Source organism: Ceratotherium simum, chromosome 8, assembly GCF_057802395.1.
Source record: "Ceratotherium simum simum isolate JZ-2026a chromosome 8, ASM5780239v1, whole genome shotgun sequence".
NCBI lineage: Eukaryota > Metazoa > Chordata > Mammalia > Perissodactyla > Rhinocerotidae > Ceratotherium > Ceratotherium simum.
In genome coordinates, this window is record NC_141907.1 from 85,231,529 (window position 1) to 85,253,753 (window position 22,225).

Consider the following 22,225-nt stretch of genomic DNA (forward strand, 5'->3'; position numbering starts at 1 on the left):
TGCACAGGAGCTGGGAATGAATGCTGACCAACTTTGCAGAACATGTGAAGTCATTTAATCATGAAAATAACCCAAAGAGGTATGTAGACTTATCCCCAATTTATAGAGAAGGAACTTGAGGCTTCAAGAGTTCAAGCAGGCAATGGCTCAGCTGCTTCTGAGTTCACACCCAGGTCTGTCTCAGCCCAGAGCTCGTGGGTTGGAGAATTATCTCGGGAGGGTAAGAAAGTAGATTAAAATAATTGAGTCCAGAAATATATAGGAATTTAGTATATAATCAAGTAAAACTTTAATCACTTGGGAAAACATCAGTCTGAACTCCTACCTCCCTCCTTTCACCAAAATAATTTCCAAATGTATCAAAACTTAAACCATAAAAATACTAGAAATCCTAAAAATCATGAATAAATAACCTTGAAATGGAGAAGCCCTTTCTAAGCAAGACTTTATTCTCTGGTGTAAAATAGTTTGGGCTCTTCATTTTACAATGTGTCCCAAATAAATGAAATTAAAAAAAATTCTACTTCCATTTTCCATTACACTGCCATTTCTCCACACACCCCAATCCATTATTCCAGTTTTTGAAAGTTGTATCTTTAAAGTGAAAAAGACAGCTCTGACTTTCCTTAATTCTCCAACAACCAACCCATGCCTCATTCCCCCACCAGTTCCTCTTGGTGGCAGATGATAGCTACTTTCCAGCCGGCCACGGCAAGGTCTCCATCTTACGGTGATACTGACACTGCTCCCACTGAGGGAAGGGACCTGTGTCCTTCCCTGTGAATCTAGGCAGGCTTGCGACAAGGGTGGAAGTGATGCTAAGTGCCTTCCAAGGGTCGGTCAGAAAGTGCAGTTCAACTTCTGCCCTGTCTCCTCGGTTGCTCCCTCTGGGAACCTGTTTATCATGCTCTGAGGGAGCCAAGTGGCCACATGGAGAAGCCATATGTGTGTGTTTAGCCAACAGCCTTCACTGAGGCCACAGCCATGCCACATCAGCCAGCAGATGGGTGAGGGAGTGACGCCTTGAGACTATCCAGGCTCCAGCCACTGAGTCACACCTGTCCAGCCTTCAAGCTGCCTCAGGTGATGCTGCCCGAGTAGAGACAAGCTGTTTTGCTGAGCCCTGCCCACATGGCAGAATCATGATTAAATTAAACAATGGTTGATGTTTTGAGCTGTAGGCATGGAGTAAATTGTTACCATAATCCAGGTCTCTAACCTGATAGTTCCCAGACCAGAAGGTCACTTTAAAGAGAAGGTGACTCCAGGAGGAACAAAACTAAACAACTCGTGCTGAAACTAAAAATAACATACCCCTTCTTTAAGAAGAAGCCCTATTTCTCCCTTCCTCTCCCTCCTCCCAGGTCTCTGTGCCGGCCTGAGTCTCTGCATGGTGCTCTGACAAAAAGGCTACCAACGCTGTCTGTGCCCCTGAGAAAGGCGTCTTTCATATTGTACCAGCAGATGGGGATAAATACCAGAAGGAATGCAGGAGATCAGGTGGACAGCTACAATGGGCCTAAAATAAACCTTCCCAGAAAGCTTGTCTCTCAGCAGGAAGCCACTTAAAAACAGCCTCCTCAGAACCTTTGTTATCTTTTGAGGTTTCTGTGCTCTGCAGGCATAACCTGGACTTTTGCAGGATCGGCAGTCTTTCTTTTTTGGCAGAATGAAGCCCTGTGGCTGCTCATTTACCCACCCAAGTCCCCTGCAGTACTTATATGTGGCATGGATAGTCCTGGTCACCACCATGGAGTACAGCCCCACAAACTGGACATCCTGCATCTTAGCAGGAGAATGGAGGGGAAGGAGCCAGATGGATGTGAGCGTTTATTCCGTCAGCCCCTTTGCATTAATGATTTCTCATGATAATTCTCAAGACATCCATGTAAAGTACATATTTAACCCCAATTTTAAAATGAAGAAACACAGTCTGAATATTAACTCACCCCAGATTCAAATCCAGGTCTGATTCCACAGGTTCTTCTGTAACGACGTCTGAAGTCCTTTGAGGAAAAGATGCTATGTTTAAAAGAGAGAAAAAAATCCATACAAATCTGTGCAAAGATGATGGAATCATCATGTGCCCCAACCACAATGCACAATGAACCCAGAGCATCGCTAAAAGGACATTGCTTAAATGTCAATATGCCTCGACTCTCCCCTAGCAACATTAGGCTAAGATGCTTAAATATGAAGTATTCATGCACTGGAGGTCACTGAGCACATCTCTTTCTTTCTTATTTTATTTTGTGCTTTTGGGGGGCCATTTTCTTCCTGATTTGTGCTTCCACTGGGCTTGGGGAGGCACAGGAATCAAGAAAAGATGAAACTAAAGTTCTGTTTATTTTCTTAAGGATCACAGACCTTAGAGCTGGACAATACCTCAAAGATCACCTAAGTAAACCATCCAAGTTGCCATCTTTTTTTTAAACACCTCCGACGTGAGAGCATCTCCTCCCTGTATCCTCACTGTGGCCTGCTGCTTCATTTAAACACCAATCCCAGAGACGACAAGTTCCTGTGCATTGGTTTTCTAGGTTCATCGGTTGGCTTTGGGGTTGAGGAAGATGCTGAGATGGGGCTTCAAATTAAATGGATGTCATTCTCCATTGTTAGGGATTCCATTATATCTACAATAGCCTGCTTCCATTACCCTGGACAAGTGACTAGTTCCACAAATTGTTCAAGCTTCTTAGAATGAGAGGGAGGAAAGGGCTGAGACAGCATCTTCTCACTTCCATTAACTAGCTTTTCCATGTCGAGATCTCTCCAAAATGATTCTTTCATTGAAATATCACAACAACCCTCAAGAAGGAAGATATGTATTCAATCAAGATTTTTTTTTTTGGTGGGGACGATTAGCCCTGTGCTAACATCTGTTGCCAATCCTTTTCGCTGAGGAAGATTGGCCCTGAGCTAACATCCATGCCCATCTTCCTCTACTTTGTATGGGACGCCGCCACAGCATGGCTTGACAAGCGGTGCGTTGGTCCGTGCCCTGGATTCGGACCCGAGAACCCTGGGCCACCGCAGCAGAGCGTGAGAACTTAACCGCTGGGCCACGAGGCCGGTCCCACGTGTGGGAGTTTTGAATGGGACACTTCCTCTCACATTGCCCTGGAGAAAAACTTCAGTCTGTGGACACACTGAGAGCAGGGAGGCTACAGGGGTGATCTACTTTTGTTTCCAGTATTAGGAGGGGATTGATTTGGGTGGTGAACAGGTCCCAGTCTCTGGCACAGATCAAAATTCCTTACCTAACCGATGGAGGCTGAACCTGAAAGTTCCTTCTAGTTCCAACTTGTGTGTAAACATTCACTCGCTCTGAAAGTCACCTGCAGTCATGGCAAATGGCCATTACCAAGGGTAAAATCACTTCCCTGGATAAATTATGACAGATGCATTGTAAGGACAAAGTCACAGTTTCTCCCAAGGAAATCCTCAGCGATGACCAAGGGTATTAGACCAGGGAGTATGGGGAGAGCTACAGTGCAGTCTTGTTGCCCTCGCACTGACTCAAAGACTCCTGCTCTCCAGCCTCCATGGTCTGTAGTTCCTTAAATGCAGCACAAAAGACCTTGGGGTTGTGGATGCCAAAGCTAAGGGTCAGGTAGGGGCCGTGGCCCTCGGGATCCCGCCCACAGGAGAGGGCTGAGAATTCATCTTTCTTGTGATCGGCAGAGAGCCGGCAAGACCTTGATGCCCATTTCTCAGATGAATGGGAAAGTGGCAGCAGCTGGTTCTTGGGGAAATAATATTCTCGCCAGGCCAGAAGAATAGCAGATGAAACAGAATTCTTGAAACCTCTTCTCCCAGGACTCCTTCTTGGGACCAAGGAAGCAGTCGGTGCTGACCGTGGTGAGGTGAAGCCTCCAGGCTGCGATGGGCGCGTCAGCTCGCGATGCTTACGAGCCGATGCTGGGTACTGGACCACCAGGTTGCTAGGCCTGTTCTCCGGCAAAAAGAGAGATTTTTTTCATTTCAAAACTGTTTTGCAGGTGGTCCCTTTCCTAAAGCAAGAATGTACAACTTGTTGTTTTTGCTTCAAAAACGTAAATGAGAAACTTCATGCCACGGATTTTTCTTCTTTAGCAGGAAACTTGTTTATCACTTTGTTCAAATGTAAATGTTCCCTCCTGCTTTTGAAATAAATATTCTTTTGTAATTTTGAAAAAAACGAAAACAAAACTAAACCGTTAAACCTGAATGCTTTAATTTACAGAATATTTTCAAATATTTATTCTCATAACAACCTGAGAGGTAAACAGGCAGGGGTATTAATTCCTGCCATTTTCCACTGAACGGCGAGGACGCGGCGGCGCCGGGCCGGCCCAGCGCGGGGTGCGGGGCTCGGCGTTCAGGGCCCCGCGGAGCGCCGGCCGGCCGCCAGGGGCAGGGCACGCAGGCGGCGCTGGGGGCGCGCACCCACGCAGCGGCGGGGGCCCCCGAGCCCCGCCGCTCTCCCCTCCCTGCCCCTTCCCCCGACCCCACTCTCCTCCTTCTGCTGCGGGGCCCTCAGAAGCTTGTCTCCACACTCTGCCGGGTTCTGCCGTTTCCTTGCGCCCTCCCCTCCCCCCAACAATTCAAGCTGGGGCGTCCAAGACGCTCCCTCCCGAGGGCCACCGTGCTAACGCGGAGTCCTGCCGCCGAGCGCAGGCACCGCCTGGCCGGAGACGCCAGAGGGGCAGCAGGCACATCCCCGCGAAGACCCCCGCAGCTCCGCCACCGAGCAGGGCTGATCGTTCCTGTCTCCTCCTGAGGTCCCACCCCTGCCCCTCGGCCATCACTGCCCGGACCTCCCCACAGACCGGACCCACTTGCTCCGGACGTGTTTATGTGCCCCTGGGCGAGCGGGCGTCAGCCCGATGCCGAAGCAGCCCTCGCCGGCTCCTCCCGCCCAGTTCTGAGCTGGGAAGGCCAGCGCCACCGTTTGGCTGACTTCCTTCCTACCTCGCAAAAGCGCATCTTGAATGATGACCAACATATGCACACAGCATATGGGCCAGGGGCCATTTGGTTCCGAAAGGCAAGGGGCCCCAGGTTTAAAGCCTCAAGAAAGAATGTGTGGGCAGCGAGTCACCCACACACCCACATAGCCACCCCCGTAGACAGAAGAGGCCGTGCTGGGCCAGAGAGGACGCCTCCATCCCTCCCTCTTCGTCACCAGAAGGTCGTTCCTCTCTCTTCGCGCCCTAGCTCAAGGCTTCAGTCCTTGCCTTACTGCTCTCTGCTCCAGCGCCCTTCTCCCCATCAATCATCTGTTCCGGAGGCCTTGCGCCAAGTTTTCATAGATCCATAGTAATTAAATTAGGATCAAAAATCATTCCGATGCCCCTCTTTTGCCAAGGCATGGAGGAAAATGAAGTAAACGGAAACGCAGGGAGCAGAAAAAGTGGTCCTCAGGCGGCTGGTGCCCGAGCCCTAGAGCCTGAGGAGAAATCAGAGCTGCTCCCTCCCTTCCTTTCTCTCTCTCCCTCTTCCTTTCTCTCTCTCTCCCACTTTCCCTCTTCCTCCCTTTCTTTCTCTCCCGTTCTCTCTCTCCCTCCCCTCCCCCCTGTCTGCCTCTATCCCTCCCGTCCTCTTGTTTTCTTTACAGAAAGCCCGGTGCATTCCAGGGCACTGGCACCCGGGGTGGGGGCTGGAGGCCCTGTAGGCACTTCCTTAGACTCTCCTCCGGCCTTTACTGGGGGAAGCCTCCTGGAAACCAGTGCCCTGGCGCAGGCCGGTCCCCTCCACCCCCGCCAGCCCCATTTCCTGTGCACAGGGGCCTCTGCTGGAAGAAGTCGAGCTGTGCACAATCACCCAACAGCTGCGTGCCTCTTGCTACTCAACCTTTTTGCTTCAATAAAATGGGAAAGAGGTTTACAAAAAAGGGGAATTAGAAACTTCTTCAGCTTTCTGCCTGAATGTTTCTTCTTCAACTCAGGTCACAAAAGCCTAATGATTATTTTCCCTTAGCAGAAATGACGTAAACTGATCTTTTTCTTTTGGCAAGGAATACCTAAGATCATTCCGCCACGGCCAGCCTTATCCTTTGAGGACTAATAATCATAAGCCAGCATTTACTACTCATTTTCCCATCCTAGGCGTGTACGTCCGCACCTTATTTAATCCTCACAACCCTGTGAGATAGTAATTACCATTAACCCATCTTAAAGATAAGGAAACTGAGGCTTAGAGTTAAGTGACTTGTCGAAATTCAGTATGTGTTGGAGCCAAATTTGCATATTGGGGCTTCAATATCGAGCATGAACTTATGGCCAATGCACTACATGCAGCCCTGTACACACACACACATACCCCACACGTGATTTGGATTTTTTTTTTTTTTTCCCCCCAAAGCCCCAGTAGATAGTTGTATGTCATAGCTGCACATCCTTCCAGTTGCTGTATGTGGGACTCGGCCTCAGGATGGACGGAGAAGTGGTGCCTCGATGCACACCCGGGATCCGAACCCGGGCCACCAGCATCGCAGCGCGCGCACTTAACCACCAAGCCACAGGGCCGGCCCATGATTTGGATCTTTGACAAGGCAAAATCTTGTTCATTGTGTTTGCAAGGTTGACTAATTAGCAAGGTTGACTAATTAAAAATCTTTTTGACTAATTAAAAATCTTTTAGTTCAAGCCCCAAAAACGTGGATAGGAAAGCATGCCGGACACCCTCCTTCAGCTGGATTCCCATGATAAAGCGCAGGGTCCTTCACCCAGCGCCTTCCTCACCAGACACCGCTGTGGCGTCCAAGCCCAAGGAAGTGGACGACCAGCGGTCCCTCAGCTGAGAGAAATCAGGCACCCACACCGCCCTCTCCAAGGCCCAGCTGTGTCTGATCCCTGAGCTCCTGCCCTTATCCGTTAGAATGCTTTTGATCAAAAAATGAGAACACCTCCGAGTGGATTAAACAAAAAGGGGCTTTCTTTTTTTTAAATATCACTACGAAAAGATCAGAGATAGGTAGATCTAGATTTTACATGGAACCCTCCCTATTTTAAATGTTAACACACAATTCAACTGTTTAAATCACTGTGTGGGCCAACAAAATCACCTGCTGGCCAAACATGACCTGTGCACGACCTGACCCACACTTGCTACAGCTGTACCTTCAGGATGAACAAGCAGGGCAACCAGCTGACGGCTGACGGCTGGCCAAAGCAAACTGTTTCTGTTAGGAATGCGTGTCGGTGTGCCGCGGAGACACAGGGGTGACATTTAGACTCAGAATAACTGACTCCAACAGTGGTTTTGTCTGTGACTTTTAGGGTTTTGTACAACATCACTCTGGTTCATATCCTCTGATAAGTCCATTAGAAAACAAGAATTCCCCCTTTCACTTGGAAATATTACTAAATACCTTTTCTGCGAAACCCTTCTAATTTTAGGTGCTTATTGAATAGATAAGATTGCATTCATAGTCACTCTGGGAATATTTTGAAATGCTTTGAATTTCCCTCACAAACAATGCCCACTTGTTTTCCTCCCTAAATCTTACCAAATTGGGGAACAAGTTTCATATTTGAGAGCCAGAGGGAGCCCAAGAGAATATTCTTTCTGTCTCAGGTCTCTTGTCACTTTAGCAATGCTTGGGGAACATATCTTTATTTTTCCTGCACTCCAGTTCACTTTCATTCCAATAGAGAAGAAAATCTTCCTACTTACTTTCCAAGTGACTTCCCATGGAAGTCACCTCTCACAATGAAGAGCCAAGTAAGGGAAAAAAATAAGAAGAGTTATGGTGAACGTGAAAGAGAAAATTACCATTTATATTGTTCTCTTTGTTCTAAAATGGAGAGATGTAATCCTGTGAACTGCCCTCTGAACTCTCTCAGGAATGTGCTTTGCAACCAGCATGGCAGAAGGACCTGATCCTGGTCTTGCCACTCTCTCTACTAATGTCTGCATAGCTACTGACAGAAAGAAAGCCTTCTCAGAGATCCAGTACCAGAGTAAGCACATCAGACTGCTCCAGCCAACGCGGCAACACCACCCTCCTGAGACGGTAGAAGCCGCTGACCGCAGTGCCACACCAACCGTGGCAGAGCATTCTGGATGTTGTTTTCTCTCAGAAACATTTCTCTCCTTTGATAAACTGTTGTCAGCACATATTTTTGTCCACTCTTTAATTTATTCTTCCTTTACAAATTACATCTTTTTCCCCTCTTAAAAAAATTTTTGAGACATTTGCCTCTATTTACTTCATTTCACTATTGCTCCATGTGCTAAGTGGGTGATAATGATTATGACGTTAAAAAAGCATCACCACCATTTGCTCAGCATTTATTCAGTCCCAGACCCTATCTGATTAGTCCTTACAACTACCTTTGAAGGTTAGAGATTATTATCTCCATTTCAAAGATGAGAAAACTAAAGTCCATAAAGTGGTTGCCGAAGGTCACAAAGCCAGTAAGCCTCAGAACCTGGATTCTGATCCCATAAGTGTGGCTGGAAACCCTACCGCCTCTGGGACAAGAGGGTCACCCCCCAGGAGGGTGCTTCCATTTACAGACCCCTCGCCAAGTGCCAGCACTGCACTGAGCCCTTTAGCTAAATTTTTTTTTTTTTTTAAAGATTTTATTTATTTATTTTTCCCCCAAAGCCCCAGTAGATAGTTGTATGTCGTAGTTGCACATCCTTCTAGTTGCTGTATATGGGACGCGGCCTCAGCATGGCCGGAGAAGCGGTGCGTCGGTGCTTGCCCGGGATCCGAACCCGGGCTGCCAGCAGCGGAGCGCGAGCACTTAACCGCTAAGCCACGGGGCCGGCCCTAAATTTTTTATTTATTCTTCAAAACAAACTTCCAAGGTGAGTGTAATTATTGCCATTTTACCACAGGAAAACGGAACACAGAAGTTAAATAACTTGGTTAAGGTTACAGAGGTGGTAGAGGCAGAACTGGATGTACACTCTGGCCCACCAACTTCAAAGCCCACCTCACGGGGCGCCCGGCACAGAAAACGCTTGTTTCATGCAGAGGAGTATCCTCCCTGTCTCTCAGCAACAGTTCCTTAAAACAGGATTTTCAACAGTGACTATTTGTCAAGTAAGAATCTTCTGAGGTACAGCCCTAAGTCCAGTCCTCCATAGGCTCTTATATATACACTGAGGTGACACAACACGCAAACGAGGAAACTCAGATACCCAAGGACAGGCCAGGACTGCCTGCATCAATTTTCTTTTTAGTCGCTGGACCATGGCCTAAAACTTCTCAGTTTAAAACCAAAACTATTATCCAGTTAGTCTTACTTTTAAAGCCAAATTCTCATTGCTGGTCCATTCCATAACCAATTACATAATTCTTCCCAGAGAAAACCCTTCAAATATCTTAGTCTAGAGTCTTCAAACTCTCCCAGTTTATACCAGGTAGAATAAAAACTTGGCCAGAGCTAAATGGAAATTAATGCCCCACACTGTACTGGGCACAACTGAATGTTTATGGAATGATTAAATAAGCCACAGATCAAATAGCAAGTTGTCAATGCAATTTATGTAACTTTTAAATTTTGATATAATTTCAAACTTACAGAAATGTTGCAAAATCAGTACAAAAACATTCTTACATACCTTTACCCAAACTGGCTACTTATTAACATTTTGCCCCATTTGCTTTATTATCAATATAATTTTACAGACATGATAATGCATAATAAAACAATTTTACAGCAATTTATAATTAATCAATATGAATAAAATGATTTAAACCCAAGCTAAAGGGAACACCACTCTGCTGCCAAGATCAAGTCTAGATCTAACTCACAGGCTTTGAATTGGAAGGCTCATTGGATTTAGCCAAATCTGAAGCCCAAACATCATGATAGGCGACAACCTACGTCAGGACACCCAAATCTTCCAAGGTGACCACAGTGACATCCATTTCAATGTGAGCTTATTTTTCTAAGGAGAATCACTCTAATGGCCTTTGAAAAAAAATTGTTATTGTTAAAACAATATTTTGTAACAAAATCCACAAATGAAAAAAGAATCCTACCCCAAAAGTAATCAATGTCAACAATAAACCCCCCAAACTTTCCAGCAACAATAACCAATATGGCCAATGCTCATAAATCTCTTTCTCCTGTGACATTTGAACTCCCATTTCCTCCAGAAATAATAACAGAGCAGTTTTCTTTTGATTATCTGGTATTTCTCAAAGCTAACTATGACAGGCTTACAGGACCTCACAACCTTCCACATCTGGTTCCACAGACACTGCAACGGTCACATTCCTGGGACTCCCTGAGAGGCTATCTGTGTGGACTTCCTTCTCTGGGTAGGGAGAGGCAGTGGGCTGTAACTGGTTCACGTGGTGCTAACGCTGTGAGGGGAGGGCTGCAGACACAGTCCTGGCACAGACCGGAGAACGCCGAGGCACAGCCTTGCTGGGGAACAGCCTGCCTTGAAAGAACACACCACACACTCTTCACGGAGAGACGAATCAGATGCGCAGCACCAAGCACGTCTGTTTCCGGCTTCTTCAACTTGTCCCTGGCTGCCTTCAGCCCCAACGGGTTCCTTAGAAATGCTTTATTCCGGTGTCCACTGGAAAAACAACCTGGGTTCCCTCAGTAAATATCGGTCAGGGAAGTCACCTGCAAAGACTGCTCCAATTCCCTCTTGCTGGTGGGTTTCCAAGGGTGAAATACTACAGCCCGCGTCTTCTCGGTCATGAGGAAGCCATTGTCACTGAATCTCCCCGGGATGCTCCCCACATCCAGCCAAACAAAGGGGGCAACAGCTGAGGTTTCTAGATCAAAAACAAACGTGCCGCCATGCGGCGAGACGACGGCCTGAAAGAAAAAGACAAATGAAGCGAAGGATGAGAGCAGAGCTCTCCGGTCCATACACAGCACCTGCCAGAACATTTACGTGGGCCTGACAAGGAGTGTATTTCCTACAACTTTGGTTCTACAACTGCTAATGTCATATACTCCATGCACTGTGTCAGATATTGAAAAATACACGAAAATTTATTTAAGGCTCTGGAAAATTACCAAACTATAATCTCAAACCAAGTGTAGAAATATGCAGTCTCCAATTATTAAGGGGATTATTTCACACAAAGCTCAAAGCTTTATATCTTTTACAGTTTTCCTTAGGGAATCATCAAGAGAGGAACATGTCTGCGTGAAGGCTGGGCAGTTTCAGTGATGTTTTCAGGACACACCTGGAGCTGGCTGCAGAGCACCACCATGCAGCTCCCCTTCCAGTCTTCTGAAAAGATCCAGCAATCTAGACAGCAGCCTGCAGGGGTTTACAAAAGCTCTCCCGTTGCAGCCCTCTCGTTTATTGCATAGCACCATAAAGTCACATTACCAGCACTTTTAACACGCGTGAATCCCACGCACTATCAGCAAAGGAGAGCACCGTTTCCAGTCTCGTCTTTAATGAGCCGAGAAGCACACCCTGCAGTGAGGCCGGTGTGCAGAGGGGGTGTGAGCCTGTCTCAGTGTGAGTGTGCAGTGGAGTGTGACCTGATACTTAAAGCTGTGCATCTGTGAGGAAACAGGACTCCTCGACATGCATACAAGCCACACCGAAGGTCTGACGTTATGTGACATAAAGAATGTCAAAGGGCAATTTTTACTATATGCAACTTTAGCCTTACACGGCATGTAGGGTTCTGAGATATAAACAAGAAAACCTACTTCGGTAGAAGCAGAAAAGAAACTTAATAAAGTGCATTAGGTAGCTCTCAGAGGGTCAGAGATTCAGGCTTGAAGGTGGATGTCAAATTTCCAAATCATGCCGCCCAGTTGTTCTGGTGAAGACCCTAAAGCAGTCACCCAGCTGGCCTGCAAGGCTGCCAGGGAGGCCCTAGCTACTGCTGCGCCAAGGCCAGAAGGGAAACCGGCACCTGCTCCCTCTTGCCGTCTTCTTCCGACTGGAAGTCCCGTCTCTGTGTATCTGACTGCAGAGCCCAGGGCTCAAGCTTGCACCCTGGCTTCAGGGGACTGGAACACAAGTTCCCAGCGTCGCCCTCAGAGAGGAACCCAAGCACCTGGCCTGTGTTAAGCCAGCAATAGATGTCAACTATTATTATCATCATCACATCCCTCTAGGAAGGGCAAGTCTCACTGAAATCCAAATAAGGTGGGACAAAGAAGGAAGTCCTACTTTTCTCCCACACTCAATCATCCCAAGGTAATGAAGGCCTAGCTAAGGAAAGAGAAAGAAACTGTTCAAAATCCTAAGTCTAGAGACCACAAGTTTGTCCGCTATGTAGTTTTTTTTTTCCTGGAAAGAAGCTATGAAAATGTATGTCATTTCCTTCATGTCTGTTCTATACCAGTTGTTACAGATAACTTAGATTTCATTATGTGCATATTCCATTATTAACTGGGAAAGAAGACACATTTTCAATTCAAGGATTAAGAGGTTTTATATGAGTATTTCTAAAGCAAATGTAAAAAATTCTCACTTAAGCCTTCTCAATGAAGTGTAAAACAAATTTAAAATTCATTAAAAATAGAGAAAACTTTCTAGAAAAATATTTTCAATCACTATGTGAAGGAGGAGAAGAAAGGAAAGGTTTTCTACCAGCTAGACAGATCCCAACTTCTCCAGCTGCACAATTTTTATAACAACACATCCTGATCACGCCATTTTTCTCTTGGCAATTATAAAGAGACGTAGTGAGTAAGCTACTTTGAAGCAATAAAGCAAAGAGAGTAGAAGGAAAATTATAAAAATTAATAGCCTCTATAATCACCAGGACAAAAAACAAGAAATGTTGGAGAGGATGTGGAGAAAAGGGAACCCTCATGCACTGCTGGTGGGAATGCAAACTGGTGCAGCCACCATGGAAAACAGTATAGAGGTTTCTCAAAAACTTAAAAATTGAAATACCATATGACCCAGCTATTCTGCTTCTAGGTATTTATCCAAAGAACTTGAAATCAACAATTCAAAGAGACATGCAACCCTATATTCATTGCAGCGTTATTCACAATAGCCAAGATGTGGAAACAACGCAAGTGCCCACTGACTGATGAGTGGATAAAGAAGATGTGGTGTACAGATGCCACTGGAGTTCTCCCTGAGGCCTGCTAGCCCAGGGTCTGCCCCACTCGCTAGAGCACCGATTTAATCCAGCTCAGCCAGGGCAGGCAGCCCACCCTAGAGACTGGCCCCATCCAACAACAAGCCCTCAGGCAACTTGTGGGCCTGCATAGATTGGTGACTGGATTCTCTGCAGCCTGGCAACTGAGCCCACTTCAGTGGGGCAGGGCGTGCACAAGGAGCGGGTGGAGAGTGTGGGGCAGTGGTGGAGTGTGTGGGGCTCCCGCCATGGAGAGACTGGATCTGCTTCGGGAGGTCGGGGCGCGCACACGGGGCAGGACTGTGTTGACTGTGTGTGTGGACCTGTGGGCGGGTCCACAGGTCCACACACTGTCAGCTGCAGAAGACTTGTGCTTCTCAAAGACCCACACAGTGGGTTTGCCGCACCTTCCAAAGCCTGAAACAATTGGTTGCTCCCGTGCCTGAGGCCAGCCCCACCCAGCTGCAATCCTCAGAGAGCTGACAAGAGACCTAAAGGCTGGAGGCTTACAGCAATTGTAAGGCCCTGAGCCTAACAACCTGCCACGCTGGGGGCCTACTCACTTAAAAGAAATACTGCAACACAAATGTGGTATTAGAACCTTCAGCCAACTGTGCTGGGGCTCCCCACACCTGATAAAGAGACTGAAGTGCCCACAACAACTACAAGCCGCTGAGCATTACAACAGCTGGCCAGGAGCATAACTCGGCCCCCCTGGGCGCCTACAGGGAAAGCAAACAGGCCACAACAGAAGGACACACGTAGCCCACATAGGGGTCACCCCTGGAACACTGAGAACTGAGGGAAGCACATGGCAGGCCTCCTAAGCCATCACTTACATAAGGTCACCTATCTGAGAGCAGGAGACGTAGCTGACCTACCTAATACATAGACACAAGCACAGGGAAAGAGGCAAAATGAGGAGGCAAAGGAATACATTCCAAGTAAGGGAACAGGACAAAACCCCAGAAAAGGAACTAAGTGAAACAGAAATGAGCAACCTACCTGACAGAGAGCTCAAACAAAGAGTATTAAGGATGCTCACTGATCTGGGGAGAAGAATAGATGAACTCAGTGAGAATGTCAACAAAGAAATGGAAGATATAAAAAAGAACCAATCAGAAATGAAGAATACAATACTGGAAATGAAAAATTCACTAGAGGGACTCAAAAGCAGAGTAGAGGATACAGAAGAACAGATCTGTGAGCCAGACGAAAGACTAGAAGAAATTACCCAAGCTGAACAGGTAAAAGAGAAAAGAATTAAAAAAAGAGTGAGGACAGTCTAAGGGACCTCTGGGACAACATCAAGCGCACTAACATCCGTGTTATAGGTGTCCCGGAATGAGAAAAGCGAGACAAAGGGGCAGAGAATCTATTTCAAGAAATAATAGATGAAAACTTCCCTAACCTAAGGAAGGAAACAGACATCCAGGTACAGGAAGCACAGAGAGCCCCAAACAAGATAAACCCAAAGAGGTCCACACCAAGACACATCATAATCAAAATGTCCAGAATTAAAGATAAAGAGAGAATCCTAAAAGCCACAAGAGAAAGTCAAGTTACATACAAAGTGAAACTGTCACTATTTGCAGATGACATGATTTTATATATAGAAAACCCTAAAGAATCCACCAGAAAACTTTTAGAAGTAATAAACGAATATGGTAAAGTTGCAGGATACAAAATCAACATAAAAAAGTCAGTTGCATTTCTATACACTAACAACGAAGTAGCAGAAAGAGAAATTAAGAATACCATCCCATTTACAATTGCAACAAAAAGAATAAAATACCTAGGAATAAACTTAACCAAAGAGGTGAAAGATCTATACACCAAAAACTATAAAACATTGCTGAAAGAAACTGAAGAAGACACAAAGAAATGGAAAGATATTCCATGCTCTTGGATTGGAAGAATTAACATAGTTAAGATGTCCATACTTCCTAAAGCAATCTATAGATTCAATGCAATCCCTATCAAAGTTCCAACAACATTTTTCACAGAAATAGAACAAAGAATCCTAAAATTTATATGGAACAACAAAAGACCCCGAATAGCTAAAGGAATCCTGAGAAAAAAGAACAAAGCTGGAGGTATCACACTCCCTGATTTCAAAATAGACTACAAAGCTATAGTAACCAAAACAGCATGGTACTGGCACAAAAACAGACACACAGATCAATGGAATAGAATCGAAAGCCCAGAAATAAACCCACACATCTATGGACAGCTAATCTTTGACAAAGGAGCCAAGAACATACAATGGGGAAAAGAAAGTCTCTTCAACAAATGGTGTTGGGAAAACTGGATAGCCACATGCAAAAAAATGAAAGTAGACCCTTACCTTACACCATACACACAAATTAACTCCAAATGGATTAAAGACTTGAATGTAAGACCTGAAACTGTGAAACTTCTAGAAGAAAACACAGGCAGTACGCTCTTTGACACAGGTCTTAGCAACATATTTTCAAGCACCGTGTCTGACCGGGCAAGAGAAACAATAGAAAAAATAAACAAATGGGACTACATCAAACTAAAAAGCTTCTGCACAGCAAAGGAAACCATCAACAAAACGAAAAGACAACCTAACAATTGGGAGAAGATATTTGCAAACCATACATCTGATAAGGGCTTAATCTCCAAAATATATAAAGAACTCATGCATCTCAACAACAAAAAAACTAACAACCCAATTAAAAAATGGGCAAAAGACCTGAACAGACATTTCTGCAAAGAAGATATACAGATGGCCAACAGAGACATGAAAAAGATGTTCAAAATCATTAACTATCAGGGAAATGCAAATCAAAACTACAATGAGATATCACCTCACGCCCGTCAGAATGGCTATAATTAACAAGACAGGAAACAACATGTGTTGGAGAGGATGTGGAGAGAAGGGAACTCACATACACTGCTGGTGGGAGTGCAAACTGGTGCAGCCACTGTGGAAAACAGTATGGAGATTCCTCAAAAAATCAAGGATAGAACTACCATATGATCCAGCTATTCCACTGCTGGATATTTATCCAAAGAACTTGAAAACACCAGTGCGTAAAGATACACGCACCCCTGTGTTCATTGCAGCGTTATTCACAATAGCCAAGACTTGGAAGCAACCTAAGTGCCCATCAAGGGACGAATGGATAAAGAAGATGTGGTGTATATACACAATGGAATACTACTCAGCCATAAGAAACGATGAAATCCAGCCATTTGTGACAACATGGATGGACAGTGAGGGTATTATGCAAAGTGAAATAAGTCAGAGGGAGAAGGTCAAATACCGTATGATTTCCTTCATTAAGTAGTAGATAATAACAACAATAAACAAAGACATAGAGACAGAGATTGGATTGGTGGTTACCAGAGGAGAAGGGGGGAGGGAGGAGGAGAAAAGGGATAATTCGGCACATTTGTGTGGTGATGGGTTGTAATTAGCATTTGGGTGGTGAACATGATGTAATCTATGCAGAAATAGAAGTATGATGATGTACACCTAAAATTTATACAATGTCATAAACCAATGTTACTGCAATAAACAAAAAATTTAAAAAAAAAAAGAAGAAGATGATGTGGTATATATACACAATGGAATACTACTCAGCCACAACAAGACAAAATCGTCCCATTTGCAACAACATGGATGGAACTTGAGGGTATGATGTTAAGTGAGATAAGTCAGACAGAGAAAGACAAACACCATATGATTTCACTTATATGTGGAAGATAAACACATGGACAAAGAGAGTTTGGTGGTTACCAGGGGGACAGGGGGTTGAGGGGTGGGCACGAGGGGTAAAAGGCTCATATATATGGTGACTAACAAATAATAATGTACTACCGAAATTTCACAATGTTATAAACTATTATGACACCAAAAAAAAAAATTAATAGCCTCTACTTAAAAACTCAAAATTAGAGTGCTTCCACTGGGCTCTGATGTTCCCTGGCTATAGGACCTTGAGCACGTTACTCAACCTCTCACAGATGTCTTTCTCACTTGTCAACAAGGAGGATGATACTCCAGGTTGTTGCAATAAAGCCCCTAGGATGGAGCCTGGCACCCAGCGGTGGAGCCATGAGTGGTGATGGCGCCACTGCCTCTCCCTGCACTGCACTGGCCACACTAGGGAGGGCAGGTAGGACAGCAGAGTGTCAGGAACAGAAAACTTTGACAAATACTAAATTAGAAATAAAAATCAGGGGCTGGCCCCATGGCCTAGTAGTTAAGTTTAGCATACTCCACTTCAACAGCCCAGGTTCGGATCCTGGGCGTGGACCTACACCACTTGTTGGCAGCCATGCTGTGGCAGTGACCCACATACAAAATAGAGGAAGACTGGCACAGATGTTAGCTCAAGGCGAGTCTTCCTCAGCAAAAAAAGAAAGACAGAAAGAAAAATCATTTGGTCTTTTCATTCAGTGGGAAGGAGTCAATGTTCCCCAGGTCCCAGGTAAACTCACTACCAAGGGGAAATTTTGCAAAAAGCAGGACGCAATGTGCTTGCCCCAGAAGCAGGACAGCTCCACAGGCCACAGGCTCCCAGACCACTAGTGCTTACAGTGATGTTTGCCTTCTGGAGCCCCACAGCCTCCTTCAGCGAGGACAGGAAGTGGTAGTTGGTGGGGCTCAAGAGTCGGCCGGCAGCTGACAGGTGAAAGGAAACCACACAGCTCTGCCGGGTACACCTCCCACATCTCTCCAGCAGCTTGGGCACTGGCTCCCTGTAGAGGAGAACAGCCTCGCCCACTTTCATCACAAGATGCTTGGTGTCACGCGAGCACAGAGGCTCCAGGGAACTCCACGCGTGCACTCTCACCTGGGGAGACAGGGCAGAACAAAGCATTCTCGGTGACTGTACTTTTTGAGAATAACGGTAGCAATAAGAGATGGAGGTCAGGATCACAGAACTGGTTTAGAGATGGCAAAACCTGGGTTTAACCCAGCCCCACTAAGCACCAGTGATGTAACTGAGCATGTTACTCCATGTTGCAAAGCCTCGCTTTCTTCACACGTGAAATGAGAATATTAACAGCACTCACTTCACATGCTGTCATAAGAATTAAATAACATGATGCGAGGAAGGCACAGTGCCAGGTGTGCTGTAATTATTCTGAAAACACGGCCTATTTTCAGTGTCCTCCACATTGCCACCACCCAAGACTTCTTTGAGTTTCTACCCTCTCTTTTTACCTGGCTTTGTTTTAAATACAAGTTTATTTTTCCACACACCCATTCTGAATAACTTTACTGATTTCCACTTTAAATTGTCATTTTTAATAATTTCTTTTTATAAAGTTAGGCTACTTCCAACTTCTCAAGATCATAAATAACTTGACATTTAAGTGGCACTTTATTATTTGCTTTCATCTGATTATTTTATTCACTACTCATTGAAATCTTCTAAGAAGATAGGATGATGATAGACGACATCATTCCACAGATGAGGAAAGTGAATCACTGAGACCTTAAGGCTTAAAGTCACAGAATAAATGGCAGTTTTACCCTGAATGTATGTATTCTGACTCCAAGGACAGCCTATTTTCCTATACAGATGCTGGAAACATTTTGATACAAATAAATTTCTCTTTTCTTTTTCCCAAAAGAAATAGAACCAAATAACTAAAGAAATAATCTAAAATTCTCCCTCTATCTTAGAGAGAAAAAAATCTAAGCAACTTACAGTGAGCGTCACCTTACAGTCCGAGTGAAGGTCTGACACACCGTAGATGAAAAACACGTCTTGATTCTCAAAGCCCACCGGCAACAGCGGAGCGAAGAAATGGCGAGCAAAGTAATGAAGCATTTTCCACTTTCCTCCATACTCTAAAAATAGTCAGGAAAGTTAGGAGACAGGTAGGGTCAAGTAGTCAGAGTAATGTCCACATGGCCCAGCTGTATGTGACTTGTCATGACTCTAGGGGCTGAGTGTAGGAGGGTCAGCAGTGGCGGGAACCCACAACTGTTGAGGGTCAAGAGCATTTTGGACATTCTCTCCTGTCATCCTCACAACATCCGGGGGAGGTAAGCATTAACATCCCACTTTACAAAGGAGGAAACAGAGGCTCAAGCAGTTAAGTCGAGCAGGCCACAGGCAGTATTTGGAGCCCAGACCTGCCTCCCACTAGCTCATATGCAATTCTGCTTCCAGGAGCTCGAGGCACCAGCGTTCCTTTTTACTACGTACACATAAAAAAAGAAATCAGTAGCATTGGCAGTGAACACCTGTTACAAATATTCATTTATAAGAGTTACTTAGAACTCAAAGTCTCCTTTTCCATAGGCACAAAATCCTCTGAGCGAAACAAAACCACCACTATTACAAATATAGCTGGCAAGTGCAGACCGGAGGAGAACAGCCAAACCAATAACAATTCAGGAGAGTTCCTCAATACAATTAGAAGTGTTGAGAACCTGTAGAATTCTGTGCCCTGCTGGCATGTCTAGTATGCTAAACCCACAAACTAAAAAATATTTCAACATGCCTCTGTTTCAGAAAGAAGATCCTTCCCCACAAAGCACTGCATTACTGAACAACTTCTGAGAGAGAGAGCACACACTAGCTTCAGAATTCACAGTGCGAGCTGTTGAGATGGACGAATGTGGTTTCGAAGTTCAGGTAGAACTAATTACTATAGGTTTTGCAAAATTTCAACTCTCAGCACTTCAATCCCAACTCTTAGTATTTCCCCCTAAAAACAACAAGCATGGGGAGAAGGGTGAAGAGACCTTTCTTCTTACATCTATAAAATGAAGTAGAACTTACATTTGGAAAGTTTTCTCATAAATGGAAGATGGCTCAGACCTGAGGTAAGTCACCCACACACTCTCATGTGTCATATCCACTACCAGGAAAAGACTTCAAATGTGTGGACCCAGAGAGCAAGGCCATAAACAGGCACTGAACTCAGGAGAACAGGGATCGAAGCAGAAGGCCTCACTGACACACACCCTAGCCACTAATCAGTGACAAGGCCTGGATACCAACACAGTCCTCTGCATAGCTGGCTAAAAATGCTACGTGATTTCCGGCTTTGCCACTAGCTCTGTCACTGTCCAAGTTTATAAGCCAAGCAAAATGCCCAGGTGGATTTTTGTATTTGTAAAATTATAACTATAAATAAGACTAATTTTTAAAAAAAGAAATATATAAGAATTGGGGCCGGCCCATTAGCGTAGCGGTTAAAGTTTGTGTGTTCCACTTTGGCAGCCCAGGGTTCACTGGTTCAGATCCCGGGCGCGGACCTACTCACCGCTCATCAAGCCATGCTGAGGTGGTGTCCCGCATAGAAGGGCTACAACTCTACAACTATGGCATACAACTATGTACTAGGGCTTTGGGGAGAAAAAAGAAAAAAGAGAGGAAGATTGGCAACAGATGTTAGGGGAGGGCCAGTCTTCCTCAAAAAAAAAAAAAGGAAAGAAAGAAATATAGAAGAATCTATAGATTCTAAGTAGCTGCTGCTCCCTGGAAGGTATCACCATTTCAGATGATGACAAGAGGGGATGCATACCTTCCCCCGCCTACCTGCACACACCGTAAGCACCGGACTGACTGAGCTGATCAAGCAGAATTCAACAGAGCCCGTGAGGCTGCCCAGAGAAGGAGCAGATACAGCATAACTTGTCACAGCTTCTCCCTGGCACCATTTTGTCTAATAGGTGCAAGGAGACTGTGACCTCTCTATGGAGGCATTGTCCTGCTACAGTTCAGAAAACAGCAAATTCTTGCTCTGCTATCACACTCTTGTGCTGGGGTTTACCCACCCTTTCTGAAGAACTCATTCAAATGATCCACATGTGGTCATTTAAGGGGAGAGTTACAGAAAGCAGGCTCTCCCATTTCTTGAACCAAACTCAGAAGTCCACACCTCATCCAAAGACAGAAAGCAGGGTCAGGGGCCGAGCGTCTGTGAGGAGCATCTCTCTGTCCAGTTTTCAGCGTCCCAGAAAGGCTCCTCCCACAGTCTGCCTTGGTCCTCATCCATACCCTCTTATCCAGCTGGTGCAGATCAAGAGTTTGCTCAGAGACACTTGATGAAAACTCCAGTTCTCCGCAAGAGGCCATCTGGCACTAAGCACAGTGCAGGGCTGACGCCTCAGGACTTGCATTCACAGCCAGTTTAAGAGCCTCACCCAGCAAAACGGCATTTTTACTTTATGGCCTTGCCTCATCTTTGACCCAAAACTTTTGCTTATATTGTTAACTGAACTTTGCTTTAAACCACCTCTAGTGAAGGCCAAAGATTCATTATTACTCCTTAATTTTTTTTAATGTACCAAAATAGATAGAATAATTCAAACTGCAAGTACCATGCCAGTCATCTCACCTGTGGCTAGCTGAACTGGTTCAACTGGTAACCCTTCTTATCTGGATTTCCGACTCCCCCTCTCCCTGCCATCAAATAAAGATGATCTTATGGACTTGAAGGGGAGTCAGAGAAAGGGACATTTTAATACTTAGCTGGGCCAACCTTCCACTTGGTTGAATTCTCCTAAACAGAAGAAGAGACGCTTAAGTAAATGCTCCTTTTGCCCTGGAAATTACTTTTAAATAAATTCAAAATTCTAAGCAATAATTATAAGACACGTGGCTGAGACCATCACGCCTGAACCTACCCTTCATTAGCCTGCTTTTGTGACTTTGCACAGCCCAGAACTCAGAACGAGGCTGCCTCTGAAGCTCCTGGAAAGACTCTGATGGTGGGTGGGACAGCCGCCAGTTCTGCTTGGGCTCATCTAGCCTGGGGGGCTCTGTGCTTCTCAGTGCTTCTCCTCACAGTAAGTGCTGAAACGCTTACCTAGAGAAGCCCAGGAAGGAGCCTGCCAGATGTCATTCAACTGCCAGTAAAGCGCCCCCATGGTGTGCCCTTCTCCAGTCACTATCTCGCTGCGACTGCGGCGGTAGAATTCAGTTTCTGTTTTGACACACTGGGCCTGCACCACCTGATTCAGGGAAAATATGAAAACACACGTATTATTGTTTGAGGTAGGCTATCCAGATTTGAGAAGAACATAGGCCTGAGTTTTTTTTAAAGCAAATTGGATAAATTATGGTATTGTATTAGCTCTGTATATGCCATTATTATACTAGACCTAGAACTGGCCCCTTGGCCTGAGAGAAGCTGTTGTCTTTAACAGCTGGCTTATTTGGGAGGCTCGAGGTTGATTTATTATAA

General features: G+C 45.3%; 1 protein-coding gene across 2 annotated transcripts in view; it reads right to left on the reverse strand.

Moving 5' to 3' along the window:
- Positions 1–9,464: 9,464 nt before the first annotated feature.
- MANBA (mannosidase beta) overlaps positions 9,465–22,225 on the reverse strand; it is a 129,452-nt gene continuing 116,691 nt past the window's right edge. For both annotated transcript variants that reach the window (XM_004431004.3, XM_087434651.1), the window contains exons 14-17: positions 21,848–21,992; positions 18,730–18,872; positions 17,608–17,865; positions 9,465–10,784 (exon numbers count right to left, since the gene is read on the reverse strand). In XM_004431004.3, coding sequence (XP_004431061.1) covers positions 10,560–10,784; positions 17,608–17,865; positions 18,730–18,872; positions 21,848–21,992 — 771 coding nt within the window. In that variant the 3' untranslated portion in view covers positions 9,465–10,559. The remainder of the gene's footprint in view (positions 10,785–17,607; positions 17,866–18,729; positions 18,873–21,847; positions 21,993–22,225) is intronic.